The sequence below is a fragment of the Hibiscus syriacus genome, unplaced genomic scaffold (genome assembly GCF_006381635.1).
Source record: "Hibiscus syriacus cultivar Baekdansim isolate YM2019G1 unplaced genomic scaffold, ASM638163v2 tig00110388_pilon, whole genome shotgun sequence".
Taxonomy (NCBI): domain Eukaryota; kingdom Viridiplantae; phylum Streptophyta; class Magnoliopsida; order Malvales; family Malvaceae; genus Hibiscus; species Hibiscus syriacus.
In genome coordinates, this window is record NW_024062718.1 from 2,090,814 (window position 1) to 2,112,945 (window position 22,132).

The 22,132-nt window shown below is 35.5% G+C and overlaps 3 protein-coding genes, 4 non-coding genes and 1 pseudogene across 7 annotated transcripts; 7 read left to right on the forward strand and 1 right to left on the reverse strand.

The window, feature by feature from the left end:
• Positions 1-2,165: 2,165 nt before the first annotated feature.
• Positions 2,166-2,299, forward strand: LOC120123114 (annotated as a pseudogene).
• A 450-nt stretch (positions 2,300-2,749) lies between these two features.
• On the forward strand, positions 2,750-2,874 carry LOC120123111. The gene has a single exon (XR_005516153.1). It is a non-coding gene; the product is annotated as a small nucleolar RNA SNORD14 (small nucleolar RNA).
• A 160-nt stretch (positions 2,875-3,034) lies between these two features.
• LOC120123113 lies at positions 3,035-3,159 on the forward strand. Its single transcript, XR_005516155.1, has one exon. It is a non-coding gene; the product is annotated as a small nucleolar RNA SNORD14 (small nucleolar RNA).
• A 161-nt stretch (positions 3,160-3,320) lies between these two features.
• LOC120123112 lies at positions 3,321-3,446 on the forward strand. Its single transcript, XR_005516154.1, has one exon. It is a non-coding gene; the product is annotated as a small nucleolar RNA SNORD14 (small nucleolar RNA).
• A 161-nt stretch (positions 3,447-3,607) lies between these two features.
• LOC120123115 lies at positions 3,608-3,733 on the forward strand. The gene has a single exon (XR_005516156.1). It is a non-coding gene; the product is annotated as a small nucleolar RNA SNORD14 (small nucleolar RNA).
• A 5,850-nt stretch (positions 3,734-9,583) lies between these two features.
• Positions 9,584-12,184, reverse strand: LOC120123096 (probable serine/threonine-protein kinase At1g54610). Its single transcript, XM_039142085.1, has 6 exons — positions 11,798-12,184; positions 11,384-11,668; positions 10,929-11,246; positions 9,999-10,220; positions 9,815-9,909; positions 9,584-9,740 (listed from the first exon to the last, which is right to left on the reverse strand). Exons 1-6 carry the CDS (start codon positions 12,182-12,184, stop codon positions 9,584-9,586), a joined length of 1,464 nt encoding a protein of 487 aa, XP_038998016.1.
• Positions 12,185-14,650: 2,466 nt separating this feature from the next.
• LOC120123097 (TSL-kinase interacting protein 1-like) lies at positions 14,651-15,259 on the forward strand. Its single transcript, XM_039142086.1, has 3 exons — positions 14,651-14,672; positions 14,724-14,932; positions 15,014-15,259. The coding sequence occupies exons 1-3, from the start codon at positions 14,651-14,653 to the stop codon at positions 15,257-15,259; spliced, it is 477 nt and encodes a 158-aa protein (XP_038998017.1).
• Positions 15,260-15,379: 120 nt separating this feature from the next.
• On the forward strand, positions 15,380-17,513 carry LOC120122988 (TSL-kinase interacting protein 1-like). Its single transcript, XM_039142010.1, has 4 exons — positions 15,380-15,608; positions 16,003-16,410; positions 16,871-16,981; positions 17,241-17,513. The coding sequence occupies exons 1-4, from the start codon at positions 15,546-15,548 to the stop codon at positions 17,331-17,333; spliced, it is 675 nt and encodes a 224-aa protein (XP_038997941.1). The 5' UTR covers positions 15,380-15,545; the 3' UTR covers positions 17,334-17,513.
• Positions 17,514-22,132: the final 4,619 nt, after the last annotated feature.

Below are 22,132 nucleotides of genomic sequence, written 5' to 3' on the forward strand. Positions count from 1 at the left end.
GATGGCCATTTTGAACAGGTTACCAACCAAAGATCGGTTACAGAAAATGGGAGTTTTCACTGATGGTCTCTGTGTTAACTGCAATTCACATCAAGAAACTAGAGACCATCTATTTTCTAACTATCCCATGGTTGTTCGTCTATGGAATTCTATCTTAAATCTGAACGGGATGAATCATAATTTTTCGACATGGGAAGGAATGATATCTCGTGCTTGCTTAACTTGGAAGGGGAAGTCATTACTCACCACCATTTTGAAGATTTCATGGAATGCGTTTATCTATTACCTATGGCAGGAACGTAATCAAATAACTTTTCAAGCTCGTTTTTGGGATGTTGATGCTATTCTTAAAGACATCATTGATATTGTTGGTATTCGACTTAGGGACAAAGCTATTAACAGACTAGATAATACTAACTCTAACCTCTGTAATGCTTGGGGTATAGTTTAACCAATCATTGATTTGTATTTAGGCTTTTGTTTCTTTTGTTGAATGGTTGATTGGTTGTAGCATGACTTTGCTATTTTGAGTAATAAAATTCTAAATTATCCAAAAATATATATAAGGTGCCCCTGGCCCATGTTTTTCATTAATGGTGGAACGAATTGCAGTCGTTCTTATGCGTAAAACGGTGAGGAAAAAACCTACTTTCTGAAAAGGCTAAACTACACAAATGATCATTAGTGTTTGTGTAATTTTTCGTTTTTCCTACTAAAGTTTTAAAAAGAACAAATTTGTCACTAACATTATTTATTTATAATAAATTGGCAACTCGCCATTAACAGTTGTTACTATAGTAACGAAATGCTGACGTAGTAAATTAAACAAGCTAACTTAGCGCGTTTGAACGAAACGGACTTAACACGTTCACCGTTTAGCTTTTTTTCTTCTTCATTAAATCCACTTTAAGCCAATCTAAAAATCCACCAGTCTCTCCTTCCACTGGAATAAACTGCAACATACAAAAAGCAAAGCAAAATCCAAAACAAATGGTTAATCCCTCTACTTTTCTCCTGACCATTTCCTTACTCTTCATTGGCACTGCAACTCATATCATCGTCGTGTCAGCCTTCGCTACAAGCGGCGTACACAGCTTGAGCTGGGTATTGACGAAGATGACGAACGAGTCCAGTAGTTATTCAACGGCCGAGTGCATGGCTAACAACATGGATGATGAGTTAGAGTTCAACAAGCGCATATTGCAAACGACGAACACACAATACACAAGCTACGAAACACTTCAGAGTGACACCATGTTGTGCTCTCATAGGGGAACATCATATTATAACTGCATATCGGGAGCGCAAGTTAACCCTTACAACTAAGGTTGGGGCGCCATTACTCGTTGTCGAGTTTAAAGGTTGTTCGTCGTTGTCTCATGTTTCTTCGTTTGTAAAATGAAAATAACAGTAGCAATAAATGGATAATCTTAGTTAAAGAGTATGGAACTTACCCTTCCATTGTAAGAGGTTGATTCAAGAGAATCAACAAGAGAAGTTCCAGTGTATAAGGAGTTAAATTCATTTTTTTTACTGCTCTAGGTGATATTATAATCATGACTGAAGACTTCAGAGAAGGATCTTTCAACAGCTTGGAGAGCCAAGCAATATTGCAATATGCAAGTCTTTTATTCAAGATCTTCCTTGAGAGGAATTTTTACACTTGGTAGTTTATTTGTTGTCATGCTCTTCTTGAATTAACACTAAAAGAATTATTCTGTTAAACTTTTTGTGTTTAATAATACTAAAAGAATGTTATTTGATTTTCTTCTAGTCGGGGTAATGCTATGGAATAAAAAGAGGAGTAATAAAACATTTTAAGTCAGTTGGTTTAACATGTCACGTCAACATTTTTTTACTGCAGTAACGATGGTTAATGAAAAGTGATTAATTTGTTATAAATTGATAATGTTTGTGACCAAATTTTTATTTTTGAAACTTAAGTGGAGAAAATAAGATTTTACTCAAACATTAGTGACCATTTTGTAGGTTACCCTTCTTAAAATGGCTAAAACCCTAAATTCGCTCTTTATAAACCTTTCTATTCTTCAGTTCTATCCCATCAGCATCTAAACCTTAAATGCCTAACTTTCGTTTAATTTTGTTTATTTTATTTTATTTTTGAAATGATTTTTTTGTTTGATAAAATAGTTGAAAAGAAGAATGATCGATGATGACAATTCCAAAGGATTGTTTCTCCAAGAACATTCGCGGTGGCCGCCTGAGAGCTTTCGCCTTTCGCCTTTCGCAGCGCTTGAGAGCTTCTGCTGTTTCACTCCTTCCTTGGATGTCTGAGACTCTTCTTCCATCTACTTTAACTTGCCTAATTTCCCCAAAATATTTATCAAAATCTGATGTTTTTGAACAGTTCGTTCCTGATTATATTTGTTTGTTGCTTTTGATAGTTGATTTTTTTGTTGCTGAAGTATTAATATGTGTCTTGGTATCTAAAAGAATTAGCTGATTCTTTAAGCATTGTATTGATCTTATTTCTGGATGATCTTTCTTTCAAGTTGTAAAAAGGTTCAATTTTTTTTTTTGGATTGGTTCGGTATTTTGAATATTGTTGAATTTACTTGCGTGAAGATGATGCCTGTTTCATTACTTGACATGGGTTAGTTTTCAACGATCACTATTGATCGAAGTGTTATAATAATTTAAATTTGATTGTTCTTTTAGTGCAAATTATAAGAACTGAGTGTAATCATACTCGCATGAGGTTAGCGAACTTTATTGAGAAGGTAAATAAGGTCAATGATGATAACTTGAAATGCTTGTTTCTCAAAAACATTCGCAGTGACCACCTAAGAGCTTTCGCCTTCGCCCGGCTTGAGAGCTTGTGCTGCTTCGTTACTTCCTTGGATGTCTGAGACCTTATAAGACTATCTTGTACTTTAAAGTGGTGCTATTTTATGTAGACTTTTGCTTAGTTACTCCATAAATTCAATTTTGTTTCACTTTTTTGCATGCTGTCATACTACCCTGTTTTCTTGGTACCTGTTAACATCATTAATTTTATGTGTTTTGATGGTTTTGTTGATGATGATAAATCCAATGGCTTGTTTCTCAAAAACATTCGCAATGGCCGCCTAAGAGCTTTTGCCTTCGTCTGGCTTGAGAGCTTGTGCTGCTTCATTTCTTCCTTGGATGTCTGAGACCTTATAAGACGTATCTTGTGTTTGAAAGTGCTGTTATTTTATTTAGGCTTTTGCTTAGTTACTCCATAAATTCAATTCTGTTACACTTTCTTGCATGCTGTCATACTACCCTGTATTCTTGGTACCTGTTAACATCATTAATTTTATGTCTTTTTATGGTTTTGTTGATGATGATAAATACCAAAGGCTTGTTTCTCAAAAACATTCGCAGTGGCCACCTAGGAGCTTTCACCTTCGCCTGGCTTGAGAGCTTGTGCTGCTTCATTTCTTCCTTGGATGTCTGAGACCTTATAAGACTCATCTTGTATTTGAAAGTACTGCTATTTTATTTAGGCTTTTGCTTAGTTACTCCATAAATTCAATTTTGTTACACTTTATTGCATGCTGTCATACTACCCTGTATTCTTGGTACCTGTTAACACCATTAATTTTATGTGTTTTGATGGTTTTGTTGATGATGATAAATCCAAAGGCTTGTTTCTCAAAAACATTCGCAGTGGCCACCTAATATATTTTGACTTCACCTGGCTTGAGAGCTTTTGCTGCTTCATTACTTCCTTGGATGTCTGAAAACACAGTTCTTGTTTCTAATTATTGGTTGTAAACTTTTTGTACTTCAACTCTTGAACCATGGTGATCCGATTCTAGTACTTGTCGTGTATTGTCTGTTTTGCTCTCCGTCTATGCAGCTGAAGGGCATTCTGAAGGGCACTGTGTAGGTTATCCCAGGCCAACTGGTGCCTATGCAACTGAATGTTCCTTTGCCATGAATCGTTGTCCATTTTGGCGAATTAACAATCCTTCCCAACTTTATTAACAACCAATGTGAAAATTCAAAGGAAAACATCTTTCAAAGGATTATTTTTGAGTCACCTATCTGACCAAAGGTCGATCATTTTGCCGTCACCAAGGGTAAACCAGATATTGTCTACAAAAGGGTTTAGGGGACTGTCAAGGGTTTTGCATTACTCCTCCATACCCAGGATAGATTTCAGGATCTAACATTAAAGTGTAATAAGTTCGTTGAAGAATGCTTGTACTTCGCAGTTCTAATTGATTTGACAATTTACATAGTCTTTAAGAGAGAGAGAACCATTCTTATGTTATCTTGTATGGAAATGTCTATAATACTTGGATGTAAGATGATGTCCGAACTATGTCAGCAAATTACTTTCTCAAATCTTTTTAAGGTTAAGTACATAAATGATCTCGGATTATAGGTGGTGTTTTGTTAAGTATTTCGATTATTATATGTTAGAAAATAGTTCTTTGATTAAGGGTGTTGTTTTGTTGAATCTTTTTACTATTAAAAGTTATAATCAAGATTAAATTTGTTCGTTTTTGTTAAAACAATTGTTGTTATTTGAGCTGGACATTAACTTGTTCGTTGAGATATGAGAACCGCTTGAGTTTTATTTTATGGGACGAGTTTTCATTTACATTATGTCATCGAGCTAATGCTTGAAATATTATGTCGTCAAGTCAGTGCTGGAAAACATCACTAAAATACAGTGTTTTGAAAATCAAACCGGACCGGCCGGTTCAATCTACATCGGTTGAATCGCTACTAGTGAACTGACCGAAACCGTTGAACCGTTCGAACCGGAACGACTGAAAATCGGAAAAAACCGCCAATTTTATTATTATTTAAAAAAAAAAATTAAACCAAACGACGTCGTTTATTAAACGAGCCAAGTCGAACTCGAGTATTGTTGAGCTCGACTCGAACTTGAAAACTTTAAAAGTAAGATTAACTCGACTCAAACTCACGAGCTAAAAATTATCAAGTTCAATTCAAACTCGAAATATAATATTGAAACTTGAACTCGAAAAAGCTTGAACTCAAAAAAAATTAGAAGCTCGATTGAAGCCTAAAATTCGAGCTTAATTGAAGTGAAAGAATAGTTAACTCAATGCTCACCAAAAGGCTCCATGATTTTGAATGTCAAATTACCTCTATTATTTATAGAGGTTAGTTGGGATGCTCTTTTATGTTTCTTAGCCATGTGGGATTGTTTTGTTCTCATATTTTCTCTTTAGACTTTTGGGGTGATCTTCTATGTTTCTTAGCCATGTGGGATTGTGTTTAAAAAAAAATTAAACCAAACAATATCATTTTGTTATGATTTTTTTAGCCCCAAATTTATTTTTTAATTATAGTTATATAATTATATTTATTATTTAATATGTTTTACCTTAAATATTATGTTGTAGTTAATTTGAATCATTTTGTTTCACTTGATTTTATGATTTTTAACTTATATATGTTATGACTAGCTTTGAATATGACTTGTGATATAAAAAATTATTTTTTATTAAATATTTTTGGTATTTTTATTTAATTTTTTAAATAATTATGACGTCGTCCGGTTCTTCCGACCGGTCGGACCGATTCAACCGACAGTGAACAGGTAGCATGGCCAGTTCGCTAACCTGTCCGGTTCTGAAAACCATGCTAAAATATGATTTTATTATTTTATTAGTCAACATGTTAACAAGTACGAATATGAAACATATGAATAGTCGAGTGATTTTTTTATAACTTTTAATAATATGGGGATTCAATGAAATAATATCTTATAATCAAATGATCATTTTATAACTTTTAATAGTCGAGAGACTCAACAAATCAATACCCTATCATAAAGGTACAATTTATATACTTTACCCATCTTTTATTCTTATTGTTCTTAATTTTATATCGGTATCTACTGATTTTATTTTTCTGACAAAAACTATACTTAATAATATTTTTTATTGTTTCTCTCGCTCTCTTCTTTCTCTTGATTTTAGTTGAGTATTTATCCATTTTTATTTTACTTGTTCTCTATCTATAGAAATAATTGTTGAATCTTAGAGGACATATATTTATATAAAATATACTTCAAAATATCATCCAGTACATGTCTCAAACAAATCAGATCCCCGCCTTGTACTCTCTCTTTTGTTAATTGCCTGCTTAATTCATCAACTTTGCGCCTCTTGCTGCCTGCTGTTGAACCTTTATATATCAGGAGAGAAAACAAAGCCTTGTTGTAGTTTGATATTCAGTTTAATGACTGAAACATGTAGGTATTTTACATGTACCATTAAACTCAAATACTAATACAATCCAAGGTTTCTCAATTCTCCATGGATGGTTTTTATTTACAAAAAAAGAAGAAGAAGAAAAACGTAAACCCTAGAGAATATGTGAATATATCTGGTTCTATATTGACAATGCTTGATTCTCATATGTAAACCATTTTTCCCTGTTTTATCCCTCCTACTATGCAGAAATGTATATACAAAGCCAGAAAAAAAGAGTTTAACTAGTGAGTATTTTTGTAATAGTATGAGTTGATTACCAGATAATATTTTTTTATAAGGTTTTTTTAATATATAAAAATAATTGTTCGAACTTAGAGAGAAATTTATAGTGAGTACTTGTTTTAATATACACAAGTTTAGTGATTAATTGTGGATTGGAGGCTTCCTTGTTGCTGGACTGTAGTCCATAGATACTAATTCATCAACCTTAATATTATCTTCTCCATGATCTTCTGTAGCGGTAAGCACTTGATCATTATGGAGTAGTTTCTGAGTTTCCTTAGCCACCGGCATATTTCTTGCTGAAAAATAATAGGAGTTCAGATTGACAGATTGGATCTCCATCTACCTATCAAACTAATACATACTATTAAACTACATAAAGCTATACAAATTTACTTAGAGATTCAAAACTTTACCTCTAGTTTGTCTGATTCGACCTCTGTTGGGTGTATAAAAACGGGCACCTGGTGGGGTGATGGACAATTTCATGAAGGGAAAAAGGCACGTGAAGTGAGCTCAAGTCATCTGCTGGAGGGGTCCTCCTTGTCCTCAAAATGAAAAACATAATTTATACGACTAATTAATGGCCTTGAAGAGGAGACGTTCATAATGCAGGTTTATCACCCGAAACACAACTAAAAATGCACCATGACTGACCTCCCTCAAGAATATGCTTCCGGGAACAACAGCACATGAACTTAGGTATATCATTCAGGCTTTTGTTGTTGTAATGAAAATATAAATAAAGAAATACTACAAGAAAGAAGAGTATGATATGGAGGGATTGACAACGACCTTCAAATCTTCGACAATGACTGTTTTTATATTTTAAAGATATCTTGAATTTTTTTAATATAATATTTAAATTAAATATATCATTATTCACCTATAAATAAAAAGATAATGTGTAATTAAATGTATTTAAATCCATGTCTTCCACAGCGATATCAGTTGAATTAATTAGTAAAACATTTTGAATCATTTTTAACGTATAATTTTTTATATAATCTCTATACATATTACTTAAATTTATTTTCATCCATAAATAAAAAGTATTGAATGTTTGATTATACACAATTTTAAGTAGTTTTTCACATGTGTATGTGGTTGACTTGAAAGGAAAAGAAAAGCTTTGTATTTCTTTGTGCACCCAAGCCAAAGCAAAAGGGTAAATATGTTCAGAGGAGGGAGACAATAGATATGTGAATGGGGCTACCTTGTGCTCCAAACCATATGACAATCACTAGTTGTTAGTATATGGAAGGATTGTGACCATGTCTGCCCTAGTGTAGCATCTGATAACTTGTGTAGCCTTATTGTGTGTGTGTATATATATAACATAATAATTCATGTTTGTAGTATTTTGTATTTATATAAATTTTTATATGATAATAGTTTGTTTTATATAAATTTATGACATACTTATACATACATACATATATATATATATATATATATATATGATATCCATAAATTATTACCCCATTTTATATTGGTCCTTAAACCTTAACATATTTTATATATGTTCAAAAATTATGATCCATTTTTAAATTAATCTCTAAACTTTAAAATATTATATATTATTTTTTAAACTATCAATATAATGTCGTTTCATTTTGATCTTTTCGTTAACGTTTCGTTAACTTTATTGATAAAAATTTAATGTGTTTTTGAAGGTCGTCAGAATTGAACATGTGACCTAAAAAATTCACACGACCTTCAAAAACAAATTATTTTTTTAATCATAGGTTCAATTCCTAAGACCTTCAAAAGTCGGTAAAATTAGCGACATGTTAATAGAATGATCAATATGATATGATATGATAGTTTGAGTTCTGACATAGAACGTTTTGAAGTTTAGACATCGATTTAGAATAAGGGTCATAGTTTGATGACTAATATAGAATGTTTTAAAGTTTATAGATCAATTTAAAATGAGAGTCATAGCTTGGAGACTTTTTGTGCAATTAACTCCAAACTTATCTTTGTTGTTTTTAATATTAGGGTAAAATATACAAAAGGTCACTAAATTATGTTGATCTATTTAATGATATAATTTCCTCTTAATATTATTAGATCTATTTATTTGATCAAATTGTTTCAAATCTGGAACCAAGGCAAGCTAGGGCCAGCACCTGCATTTTGATGAGGTGATGATGCGTATGAAATGGAACCTCATACAGCCGAGCCATCGGGGATGAGGGGCTGACAGCATGCCAAAGCAGGCAGGAATTGATTGATAAAAGATGACTTGAAAGGATCCTTTCCTTTCCTTTACAACAGGTGATTATGTTGCGGTCTGGCATGAGCCGAGCCGTGTGAACCAGCCATGTGGTGTCAAAACTTGATGGCAATCACACTACAATTATTTCACGTACTTCCTATTTGAGTAATCTCTATGGCCTGCAATACATAATAATTCTACATGTAATATTTCATATACATAGATCCCAATTCAATGAATTAAATTCTTCTGCAACTGCGCTTTAAGCTTTGTTTAAATCATGAACTGAAAGCCTATTAAGGATTATAATATCAGAAACCAGACAACTCAAAAAGAAGAAAACCAACACCAAATGTTTCATACATAAATGTTATTAATAACTGACTTGTTACAACAACTTCTTTCATTTTAGGACTAAACAATAAGACCAATAATGTTTTATTTATTTATAACCAAATGACAGAAGGAATAAATTAGTAACTCACATAGTCATATTACATTATATAATTTCACCTCAATAGAGAGATCACTGCCCCATCACCCATTCTCTTTATTCAACACCAAAAAGTTTAGATATCTTCTCAGGATCAAGTGTTCGGAAATCCAATGTAGACAGAGACCGGCGGTACTGAGGATTGCCGAGGTTGTTCTTCATGATATCGGTTATAGAAGCCTGTAAAAGAGTGAAATTCTGAATGTTCTGAGTAGCATTCGGATGAGCCTCGGTTCGTGCAGCTGCTTTCGGATTGGAACGTAGAAGTGGAGAAACCGATACTGGAAAGACGTCTTCTTTATGTTTTATCGGCTTCACTCGATATGAGCTGCTCGCACTCCCATTTCCTTTATGTTTATCCTGGTAAGATAAAAGAATTGATCGCTAATCAACTATTCATTTGGTCCTTTTATAAAACATAAAAGTGCAACTAACATTTATCTCCCTGGAAGTATCAGTATCATCTTTCTTTTGATCCGTTGTTGTTAGGTCCTTTGTCTCATGACCTTCATGTTTCTTTCCAGAAGTTTGCTTTGTTTTTGATGTTCTGTGCCTTCAATATGGAAAGCCACCACAATCAGTTAAAATCATAAGCAGAAATCTATAATACTTGAAAAGTTAACATACTTCTTTCGATCTTTGGCTTTATATGGCTCATCCTCCTCTTTGTATATCACTGGTAGATCTGAAAGGTTGCATGCCAAAGGAATTGAAGAAAAAAACTGCAAAAACAAAAGATGAAACGAAGCATTTGGTCATGATTAGGGTTTTTTTTTTGTATTTGTAGAGGGTGGTGCTGATTTTAGCTTACTTCACTTTGAAGAGCAGACGCTGCAGTGCCACGATAAGATGGGTCCAGATTAAGAAGCATTACGAGGAGCTCAAATGAAGAACTGGGGAAGTCTCCAAATGCTTCTTGATATCCAGGCTTGTAATGCTGCGGTGGGCGAAAGCTTGCTGGTAGCTTCATCTTCTTCCAGTAGTCCTCTGAGGGCGAACCACAGAGCTTAAAAATTCGATGAAGCTGCTCAACCTGATCACAAGCTTAACTTGTCACTGGCAAGACTATCATACTTTTACCATGTCTGCTACTTACATCCGAATCCGAACAACATACATTTTTAGTATCCAGTTGAGATAATGCATTGCTACAAAGCACTTATAGATGAATGAAAATTGCCCCTAACGAAATTTACTAGAATGATTACTTTAGCCCCTATTATTTTTTAGTCATGAGGTTTAAATTCTTGGTCAAAATGACTTATGTAGAATAGAAACCGTTAGTTGATTAATAGTCACCACATATTGTTGATATGATATTTTCATATATTCTTAATTATTAACGTGACACATGTCATATCATTATATTATGTGACATGTCATCAATTTAACACGTATAAAAATGTCACGTCATTAATATGGTGGATCATTAGTCAATTAATAATTTTTCATTCGGTATGAGTTATTTTGACAAAATAATTGAAACTTTGAAAATTAAAGTAATCGGAAAAGAAAAAATAGGAATTAAAATGTTCATTTAGACAAATTTTAGGGCTAATTTTAGTGTTATACCAATTTTTATTCTTTTAGAGGATGTTAAAAGTTTACATGCATTCATAAAAATAATCTATCCATTCATTGGTATTTAGACTCATATATATATATATATATATATACTTCATACTCCAAAGGCCATATTCTCTTAGTCTAAGTAGAAATAATGGGGAATGGTAAGGTGTACCTCAGTCCTCCCAGGCATAATAGGTCTTCCAGCAAACATCTCAGCTAAGAGGCAACCTGCACTCCAGAGATCAATCCCAACACCATAATCTGTGGATCCTAATAGCAACTCCGGAGCTCTATACCAAAGTGTTACGACCCGGCTCGTAAGGGGTTTCTTTGGTTTCGGGTTGAAAGTATTGGAAAGCCCGAAATCTGCAATTTTCAGCACCCCATTCCTATCTATCAACAGGTTTGAACCTTTAATGTCTCGGTGCAATATCCCTCTTTCATGACAGTGCGCCAGTCCTGAAAGCAGCTGTTGCATGTAACACTTGATCTGCATCATAATAAACACAAATACTTTGACTTGGTGTTTGGAGGATCCTTTGAGATAATATATGGTACTCGAGTATTGAATGATAGTACTTCTGGAAAAAATGATAAGTCGGAGCAACATAGATTCGAAGTTCAAACCTGAGGTTCGGTGAGCCGCTCGCCTGGCCGGGAGATAACTTTGGTTAAGTCTGACTGCATGAAATCAAAGACCAGATAAAGACTGTACTGCATCCTTGAAGTGGCTAATCCTTCAAGCCTGATAATATTTGGATGGTTCAGCTTCTGAAGTATCATAATCTCTCTTGCCATGAATTTAACGCTCTCAGGCTCTGCAGTGTTGAAACGGACCTTCTTCAACGCAACAATCTTTCCGGTGTCCTTGTCTCGAGCTTTGTACACATTGCTGTATGTTCCTTGCCCTACCTGCATAACCGGATCGAATAATTGTCGATTTAACATTCATTTTTATGGATATTCGAATACGAGCACTTTGATACCACATTTAATTGAAAATCAAATATCTCTAATCATCAAACTCATGGAATACTTTACCTTGGCAAGCTTATCATAGGAATCAGCACTCTTTGGAACCAAACCAGACAAAACCTCAAAATGAACATTATCAACAAGCCATTTAGGCCATCCATGAACAACCTGATCGTCGCCGCCACCAATTTTCCTCGACACATTTCGTTGCGGAACATTCCCATTAGCATCATTACTCCTCACGGTCTCCCCTTCCCTATCAACCACCTTCGGTCCATTTCCGGCCATCCCAGGGGCCAGACCGAGGTTCTTATCATCGCCTCCATCCTTCGTTCCTGACGAAAACTTCTGCAGTCCATCCCCTCTATTAACGTATCCATGTTCATGCTTGACCTCTTCGATTCGCCGAGACGGGGAGTACGTTGAAGTATACTTGCCTTGAACACATCCCATAACTACTGCTGCATCAATGGCCTCTCAGACGCCGATCGCGGGGACTCGATGCATGATCCGGTGATTGCTAAGTGGCAGAGTAATACACAAGAAAGTCTATTGGAATGTGAAAAAAAAACCAGAAAGGGAAGTGACTTAACTAGCCGACCTTGGTTTGGAATTTATTGTAGAAATAAAAAGAAAATGGGATGCCTTTGTTTTTGCAGAATTCAATTTGTTCTACTCCAGTTTCAATGCAACCGGGCTGTGTTAACAAGGAATGTCGATTTTCTTTTTCTTCTCAAAAGTTTGTTGTTTAATGAACCAACCAACTTTGGCGGGTAGAACAAATTATTTCATATTCTCCTTTTATAAATAAACAGGTAAACAGAAAACGATGAATTTTCAAATTCATTACTATCAAAATCATATCCAAAATCAATGGAGCATATAAAAGCCGGCAGATACAATCAAGAGAGATCGATATAATCAATTTCCACAATAAATTAATATTTAAATAAAAATTATGTTCACTCTAATATTTAAATCAACAGAGACTTAATGACATCTGGAACAGAAGAGAGAATCAGAGCTTACAATGCTGTAAGGACTGCAATTTCGATACCCATCAACTATCATGTTATTAAAATTTATTTGAATTCGGTAAACTAAATATGATTGTGTATAACAAAAAATTTTCATATCAATTACCAAAAGTTACGATCAGCAGCCAGATTAAGAATGGAGCGTATGATGTGTTGATGGACGGAGTCAAAATTAAATATTGGCAGAGGTTAAAATATTAGACTATTTAAAAGATTTATAAGGTATTTAAACTCAAAATTTAGTATGAATCAATTGAACTTAGTGATTAAGTGATTGTAGTTATCCTTGACGTCCCGAGTTCAAACACGTATGTAGGGGTATGAGCGTTAATTGTCAAATAGTTGAAAGTTTTTTTTTACAAATATTACATTGTATTCACCCTAAATTAAAAAAAAAACTCAAAACTCGAAAGACAACTTCTATTTTGTCTGATATTTAAACTTACAATGACTTAGATTGTAATTAGATAAAAAATTTGAGAACGAAGACTCATCATTCTTTAGTTCGACTCCTACTTGATTAAATATTTAATAATTTTTTATATTTTTTAAATTTAAATATTTATTTTTACATAAACCATAATACTATTAAATTAAAATTATATCGAATATATAAATTTTAATATGGGCCGGAGGACCGAAGGGAGCTCCGTCCGGCGCTCGTTTTTCGACTGGATTTGTAAACGCTTGAATCCGTTCGAATAGATAACGAGCAAGTCATACGTTCTATCCAATCCTGATTGTATTCAAAGGGGCCTTTATTTCTTAAAATGTCATTTAGGGCATGAATGGGCCTCAACTTCAGGGCCTGCCCATAGCTTTTGTATCCTTTTGAAACCGTAAACTGATGTAGCGCCATTTGCCTTCAAATTTTGAACTCTTTAGAGTTTTTCCCCGAAGATCCTAAAATTCCCGCCAATACTATTCATCACTTTCAGATTTCTCGATCTCTCTTTCTGTTCTATGCTGTTCTGATTCTATTCAGGTAAAACAGGAAGCTTTCCTTTTTTTTATTTTAATTGAATTAAGATTTTCAGTTAAATTTATTTGCAAATAACTTTAATTCCCTAGATTTTCTCTTCTTCTTCTTTTGATTTTCTATCCTTAAAATTCAACACCGTTACTATAGATCAATCCTTATGTAACTTAGAATTTTCAGATGACGTATACTTCCATTTTTGATGATTTAATTAGCACTTTGTTTCTTTGCAGTTAATCGCTAAAGTTCGTTATGCTTTAATATCTTTTATTGTATCCCTAATTTGAGAATTAGGGTTTGACTCGTTCGCAATTTAAATGAATCCGCTTTGGCGTTACTCCAACTTGCAATTCATGACTATATTGTTCCCCCCTCCCTCTCTCCCTCCCTCTGTTGTTAGTTCCAAAATGCTAGACTCTAAATGCTCCAATGAAACAGAAAGACGTAAAACTAAATACTCCGCGTTTAAAGCTGGAATTCACCTTCTTTTAACTTTTTGTTTTTTAAAGATTGAGAATTTGAAATGTTATGCACTGATTTTTAATTGAAGGCTATCGGGGGCAGACCTCAGAAGAAATGGAGTTTCAGATGAATTTTGATCATCTTTTTCCTTTTTAGGTGTGATGTTGGCAGATATTTTTGGTAAAGTACTTTCAGTTTAATATTTTTACAATTGGTTTGATTGATAGGAAGGCTTTTATCACATGGGAACTAGTAGAAAGAGAAGGATAAAAGCCTTGGAACCACATTCAGAAATTAATCCGCGTGATGGTTATAAGGGAGTTAATAAATCTAGAAAGACACTTGTGGAGAAGCAGCTTCAGGGAGCAACAGGCAGGACATTGGACTTGTTTTTTTCTTACTTGTCTTGCCTTACCAAGAAATTTATCTTTTTAAGTATAAATGTTGATGCGTTCATCAATTGGTGAGCCTGAATTGTTCTTTTAACTTTTGAGTTTTTAATCTTTTAATATAGAAAAATCAGACAAGGATGAGCAACCATCACCTTCTGGTTTGGTTGAAGCAGTATCTTCGAGGTCTAAAGCTACAAAAGCCAATTCCGTGAAAGAATTTACAACGCCACCTGCACTTGACCTGAATTCAGAAGAAAGACTTCATCCTTCCACTAAGATTAAGTTGCAGCTCTTCCCGATAGATGAAAGCACTCGTCTAGGACTAGAAAAGGTAAAACCCTAAACCTAAAATCACTTTTAGCTGTTTACAGAAGATCTATCTAGACTGAGGGTTGACTATTCTTTCCGCTAGGATGGGTTTCATCCATACTTGGAATTGACTTTAAGTACTAGAAAGAAGATATCCTCTGTGCTTAAGCACATTGATAGCAAGTGGGGCAGTTCAAGCATCGCTGTTGGGGAGCCCATGTTTTTCCCATATGTCGCAGAAAATCTGACCAGTTACCGATGGACAAGAAATGACATTTGTATCAGTGCCAGGGATGTCTATGAAACAATTGGAAGCCCATCTGTGTTTCGTTTAAGGTCCAATACCTGAATGCCTTTCTTAATCTTTATTTTTTGGTTTCTCATTTTACTCGCTATTTATGGTGGCTCCTAAAAGTATATTGATATGTTGTAACCGGCTTCTGCTTTGAAGATATGGGTGGGTGTCTGATCTTCAAACAAAAAACCTTGGGACAACCTTCTGTATCAACTCCTTTCAGAGCCTCTTCAGAACTTGAAGATGCACAGAAAAGTTGTAACACGTACATGGAGGATATATATATGGAAATGGTGAGAAAGCTAAGGTTTCTAGTGAAGAGTCTGGAAAACCAATCATTATGAGTGGAGAAACAAATGTAGCTGTTGCTGAGAAGATTTCTAATGGAGGAGTTGGTTCTACGGTACAGTGCCTATGACCAGTTTTCTGCTTATTAGCTCGCCTAGAGATTAATGCCTTTTCTATGTTAATTTTTTGTGAAACTGCATTGCCAGTAACCTGAATCAAACTTATAACCTCAATCAAGCATTTAATTAGGTTGTGAGTTGCTAAAAATTACAGGCATGGAAGATATATTAGATGGTTCTTTGAATATTGTCTATTATATTTACCCCTCTATTCTGATGGTGACAATTTTACTGGCTTATGAAAGTTAGCTTTGGGGTCACATTATGTTTGTTATCTGATTCTTGGCACAAAACTAAAACCTTTATGTCCAAAAGAGTGCTAGATTGCAGTAAGTTTCATGTCAAATAATTTTCCTTTCTGAAACTGCTTTTTCTTTCCCCATCTGTTAGGAAAATGAAGTGGCAATGGATAGCAGCATTGGGCAGTCATTGGCAATTTGGGCAGACAGTCTAACTAATATTAGCATAGGAGGCCTGCTGTCAGAAGCATCATTGCAGGGCAGGTTTGGTAATTGTGATCCAAAATCAAATGGGATCACTTCAGGGTCATCTCAGTTAATCTCTGATTCCTTTGATGCTTTCCTTGCTGGTCAAATGAATCCCTTTAAAAATCAAAGACCGCCAGTTCAGGACTTACATTCCTCAATTTTAGATGCTGATGATACATGCCATGCATTTCCATTCCAAAAGTTTTCTTCATTGGGTAAAAATGCTATAGCTTCTGGTGGAAGTGCTTATTCTCATGCCTGCAGTCAGGACACCAGTTCTAAGTCATTCAAGCACCCCCATCCAACAGAGGTTTGCTTTTATAATTTCCAGCTTCCATTATCACAATTCCAGAACTGTTTTACATATTTTCCTGTAGAATAGCTATCAAGCTTCTTTATTATATTTTGTTGCTAAAAGCTACCGAGTCTAGTGATTGAAGTTTTCTATTGCTGTTGGCAGTATTCTATCACATTGAGCAATTCTGCATTTTTGTTATTTTTACGTGGCATGTGATTTCAAACAGTAAAAAGTTCTTATGGAAAAGATTGTCATTTCTATCATGCTGTTTTTTATGTTTAAAACAACCATCAATTATATTAATTGGTCTTTAAGATCATCTGTGAGGCAGCAATTTCATATCAGCTATTTGATACATATAACATATTTGTTCCCTTGAAGCGCTTATATTTTATTAATTAGGATGTAAACTTTTAAGTTTGGTTATTGAGTTATGACATGCACAATACATTTCAAGAATTTATTTTCACAGGCCAATACTCAATTACAAGTCCAGGCTTGTCAACAGTCAGACACAGACTTGATACTTTGTTCGCGAGTATATAACAATGAAAGCAGTCTGGGGCTCTCAGATATTAAATGGGTACTTTATTCATTTCTTTCTCTAGACTCTGTCTAGGTATTCGAATTCTGTACGTGTTCAATATACATCTGGAGACAGGTATTCAGATATGATCTTCCTAATGCATGAAAATTATTAAGAAAATTGAAAACATTTGTGTTGAACACATTTGTAATACAACACTCAGCCATGTACGAGTAACATAGAATGATGCCATTTTTTAATGTATTTTATTATTTTTTATTTATTTATTAATTTTTTTAATGGAATGTGGATGCAGACGGAGTCTTTGGGACCCTTTGATCTGGGCTTGTCTTCTTCCGGCAAAGTTATAAGTGCAAGTGAGATTAGCATCGATGGCATTATCAAGTAGTAGGTTCCTGAACAAGATATAAATAAACAGGACACAGTTACACAGATTATATGGAGGGAAAAGGAGCAAAGGCAATGCCTTTAATTTATGGCATAAACGTTCTCGACTTGTCTTCTTTATAAATTGCTATCTTGTAAATTTGCTTTTGGTTGTGTATATGAAGGTCAGAAACACCATGGAAATAGGAAGCAAACAATATTGGTGATTAAATGTAAAGACGGAAAAACTTGTTCCGAATAAATCGTGTTTATTTCTGCTGAATATGGTTGACTTAAATAGAGTTTACAATGTAACAACTTTACATAAAAAGATGCATAAAATTAGCAACAGAATAAAAATGATTCTATCTAATTAAAAATGATCCTATTTAATAACTAATAGAATAAAAAACTGATTCTATCTAATTAAAAATGATCTATCTAATAACTAATAGAATAAAGACTGATTATATCTAATTAAAACTGATCCTATCTAATATTTAATTTAGATATTCTCGACACCCCCCTCAAAGCTGGAGAATAGATATCGATCATTCCCAGCTTGGACAGAAATCCTTCGAACATCGTAGTAAACAGTCCCTTGGTGAGAACATCGGCGAGCTGCTCTGATGATGGAACAAACAGTATGCAGATATCGCCATTTTCCAGCCTCTCTTTGATGAAATGTCAATCTATTTCGACATGTTTGGTCCTGTCATGCTGTACAGGATTCTGAGCAATACTGATTGCCGATTTGTTGTCGCAATACAACTTCATCGATTTATCTCATTCAACCTTCAGCTCCTCCAAGATCCTCCTAAGCCATAACAACTCACATACTCCTTGCGCCATGGCTCTGAACTCGGCCTCCGCACTGCTTCTAGAGGCAACTGGTTGCTTCTTGCTCCTCCAAGTAACTAAGTTGCCCCAGACAAAGGAGCAATAACCGGTAGTAAATCTTCTGTCTGTAGAACTTCCTCCCCAATCACCATCAGTGAAGATCTCCACTCTTCGACTTCCATTCTTCGAAAACATGATTCCTTTACCATGACTCCCTTTCAAGTAATGAAGAATCCGGTAAACAACCTTGGAGTGTTTTTATGAGGGACAATGCATAAACTGACTAACCAAGCTCACATCAAATGTAATATCTGGTCTCGTATGAGCCAAATAAATCAGTTTCCCCACCAGCTTCTGATACCGATTCTTGTCCACAGGCTCAACACCATCTTCTTTTTCGAGTTTTTGATTCGGATCAATAGGAGTCGCCACTGGTTTACATCCGTGTAATCCGGTCTCTTTCAAGATATCGAGGACATATTTCCTTTGCCAGATAATTATACCTTTTGAGGATCTAGCCACCTCCATTCCAAGGAAATATTTGAGTTGTCCTAGATCCTTGACTTCAAACTGGTTGGATAAGAAGTTCTTCAACGACTCCAACTGTACTGTGTCATCTCCTGTCATAACAATGTCATCTACATACACAATTAAAATAGCAATTTTACCATTATTGTGTTTGTAGAACATAGTATGATCAGACTGGGCCTGAGTGTAACCATGTTGTTTCACAGCTCTCGTGAATCTCTCGAACCAGGCTCTCGGAGATTGTTTCAATCCATAAATGGATTTCTTTAGCTTGCAGACCCTGCCATCCTTCTTCAATTCATAAAAGCCTGGAGGAACTTCTATAAACACCTCTTCCTCTAGCTCACCGTTTAGGAACACATTCTTCACATCAAACTGTCTGAGAGTCCAATCCAGATTGGCGGCTAGTGAGAGTAGGACACGTACGGTGTTTAGTTTGGCCACAGGTGTGAAGGTCTCCTCGTAGTCAAGGCCGTATGTCTGAGTGAAGCCTCGTGCTACGAGTCTTGCCTTGTATCTCTCGACCGAGCCATCTGCATGGTATTTGATGGTGAACACCCACTTGCTGCCTACAGATCGTTTTCCCTCAGGTAAAGGAGTTAGATCCCACGCGCCATTCTTCTTCAGGGCCTTTAACTCCTCAAAAACTGCCTCTCTCCATCTCGGAACTTCTAGAGCTTCATGTATCGACTTAGGTAGTGCATCATCAATAATCCTGGTGGAAAAAGCTTTGAAATCTGGAGAGAGTTTATTATAAGATAAGAAATTGGATATTGGATGTTTTGTGGTACATGATCTAACACCTTTGCGCAAGGCTATGGGTTCAAAGAATTCTGTAGAAGGCTCTAAATTTGGAGAAGAAATAGGAGAAAGAGAAGTCGTACCTTGGACCATAGTCGAGTCCGATGGTTGGCATACCTTGGGGGCCGGTGGTACATTACTTGGTCGAGTCATCCGTCTAGAATAAACACGAAGTTTAATAGGTGGTTCCAAGTTGGTTTCTACCTGAGTCTCACGAGGTTGTGAATTTATAGGTTGTGAAATCCTAGGATTAGTTACGGAAATATGAATTGGTTCCACTGAGCTATTTACAACCGATTTTGGCAAGGATGTTTGTTCCCAAAAACTCATTTCAGAGTCATTCTCCCCCGGAAGAGAGTTTTTATCAAAAAAAGGTTGTTTTTCAAAAAACGTGACATCCATACTCACATAATACTTCCCAGATTTAGGATCAAAGCATTTATACCCTTTTTGTGTCGGTTAAAAACCTAGAAATATGCATTTATGTGCTCGGGGATCGAGTTTTCCTCTATTTTGGCCGTGTATATGAACAAAAGCAATGCAACCAAAAATTTTAGGTGTTAAATCAGTGAAAGATCTATTTTCAGGAAACATATTCTTTAGAGCTTGCAAAGGAGTAATATAATTAAGAACTCTTGTAGGCATTCGATTTATCAAATAAGACGATGTTAAGAGTGCTTCATTCCAAAAACGATTAGGAACATTCATAGCAAACAGTAAAGCCCTAGTCACCTCTAATAAATGCCTATTTTTTCTTTCAGCAACTCCATTTTGTTGGGGAGTATCAACGCAAGAACTGTGATGAATAATTCCTTTTTGTTTCAAAAAATCACCTAAGATTGCATTAAAATATTCTCGACCATTATCGATTATAAGAACTTGAATATTTGCTTGAAACTGAGTATTGATCAGTGAGTGAAAATTTTTGAAAACACTTGCTGCCTCGGATTTTTCTTTTAGTAAATAAATCCACGTGACTCTAGTGTGATCATCAATGAATGTGATGAACCATCTAGATCCTGAGGCTATTTTTACTCGTGAAGGGCCCCAAATATCAATATGCACAAGAGAAAAAGGTTTTGATGGCATATACTTTAAAGATGGATAAACAGATCTATGATGTTTTGCCAATTCACAAGCTTCACACTGAAAAGAAAAACCATATTTTTTTTGAAAAGATTTGGAAACAAATATTTCAAGTAATTAAAACTAGGATGGCCTAATCTATAATGCCACAACATTATTTCATTCTCACAAGACAAGGTAGTAAAGCATCTCAGTTTCTGAACTTGTTTATCTGAAGAATTGTCCGTGACCAAGTGATAGAGTCCATCAACCTCCTTAGCATTGCCAATCATCTTCCCCGAACAAGGGTCCTGAAATTCAAATCCAGCAAATGTTATTGTAGCAATGCATTTGCAATCATGAATAATACGATTAACAGAGATGAGATTGCAAGAGAGCTTTGGGACATGTAGGACATTTAGTAATGTGAGAGATGGAGAAATAATGATAGAGCCTTTTCCAGCTATAGAGGTTAGGGAGCCGTCAGTAATTTTTACCTTCAGATTACCAGATAAAGGAAAATAAGATGAGAATATGGAGGAATTACCGGTCATGTGATCTGTTGCCCCTGAATCTATGATCCAAGGGTTTGATTTAGAACCGGCTATGAAAGCTGTAGGATATGTACCTTTCTGGGCTAATGATGAAGAGGCAATATAAGATGATGGGTTAGGAGTGTTGGATATGGAATGAGAACTCATTAGTTGATACAATTGCTCTAGCTATTCTTTGCTGAAGGCAGACAGTTCTGAGGCAGGTTTCGGCTCTTCAGAAGCATCTTTAGATGAGGCATGGAATCCCTTTGCATTACGAGAAGTTCGATTGGCTGAAAAATTCTTGGCTGGCTTCCCGTGTAGCTTCCAACACTTGGCTTTAGTGTGTCCCGGCTTGTTGCAGTGCTCACAGATTGACCGATCTCTATCGTTTCGACGATCGTTGCGACGTGGTGGCTTACCCGAGAACAAGGCAGAAGACTCAGTGAGATTTGGTGAGTGGCCTCCAAGCATGACTGTCCGCCGGCTCTCCTCTCGTCTGACTTCGGAGAAGACTTCTCTTGTGCTTGGTAGTGGTTCACGACCAAGAATGCGCCCTCTGACTTCATCCAATTCCTTGTTAAGGCCGACAAGGAATTCGAAGACCCGTTCTTTTTCCACCATCTTCTGGAATAGAGCCCTGTCCTTAGCACAACTCCATTCGTAGTCGCTGAACATGTCAACCTCTTGCCACAAGGTCTTGAGTTCAGTGTAGTATTGAGTGACAGTTTTTTCTCCTTGTTTTAGCCTCCATAACCGAGTTTTTAGTTCAAACCATTGTCCTGCGTTCCCGAGATCAGAATAGGTCTCGTTCACAGCATTCCAAATGTCATGAGCAGTAGGTAGGAAGAGATAAGTTCTCTCTACACTCGGATCCATGGAGTTTATGAGCCAAGACATAATCATCGAGTTTTCTGCCTCCCATCTTTCAGATTCTTCATCTTCTTCGGCAGGTTTCGTAGTGGTACCTGAGAAATAGTCGAATTTTCCACGGCCACGAATAAACAGTTTCACAGATTGTGACCACTTTAAGAAATTATTTCCATTCAACTTG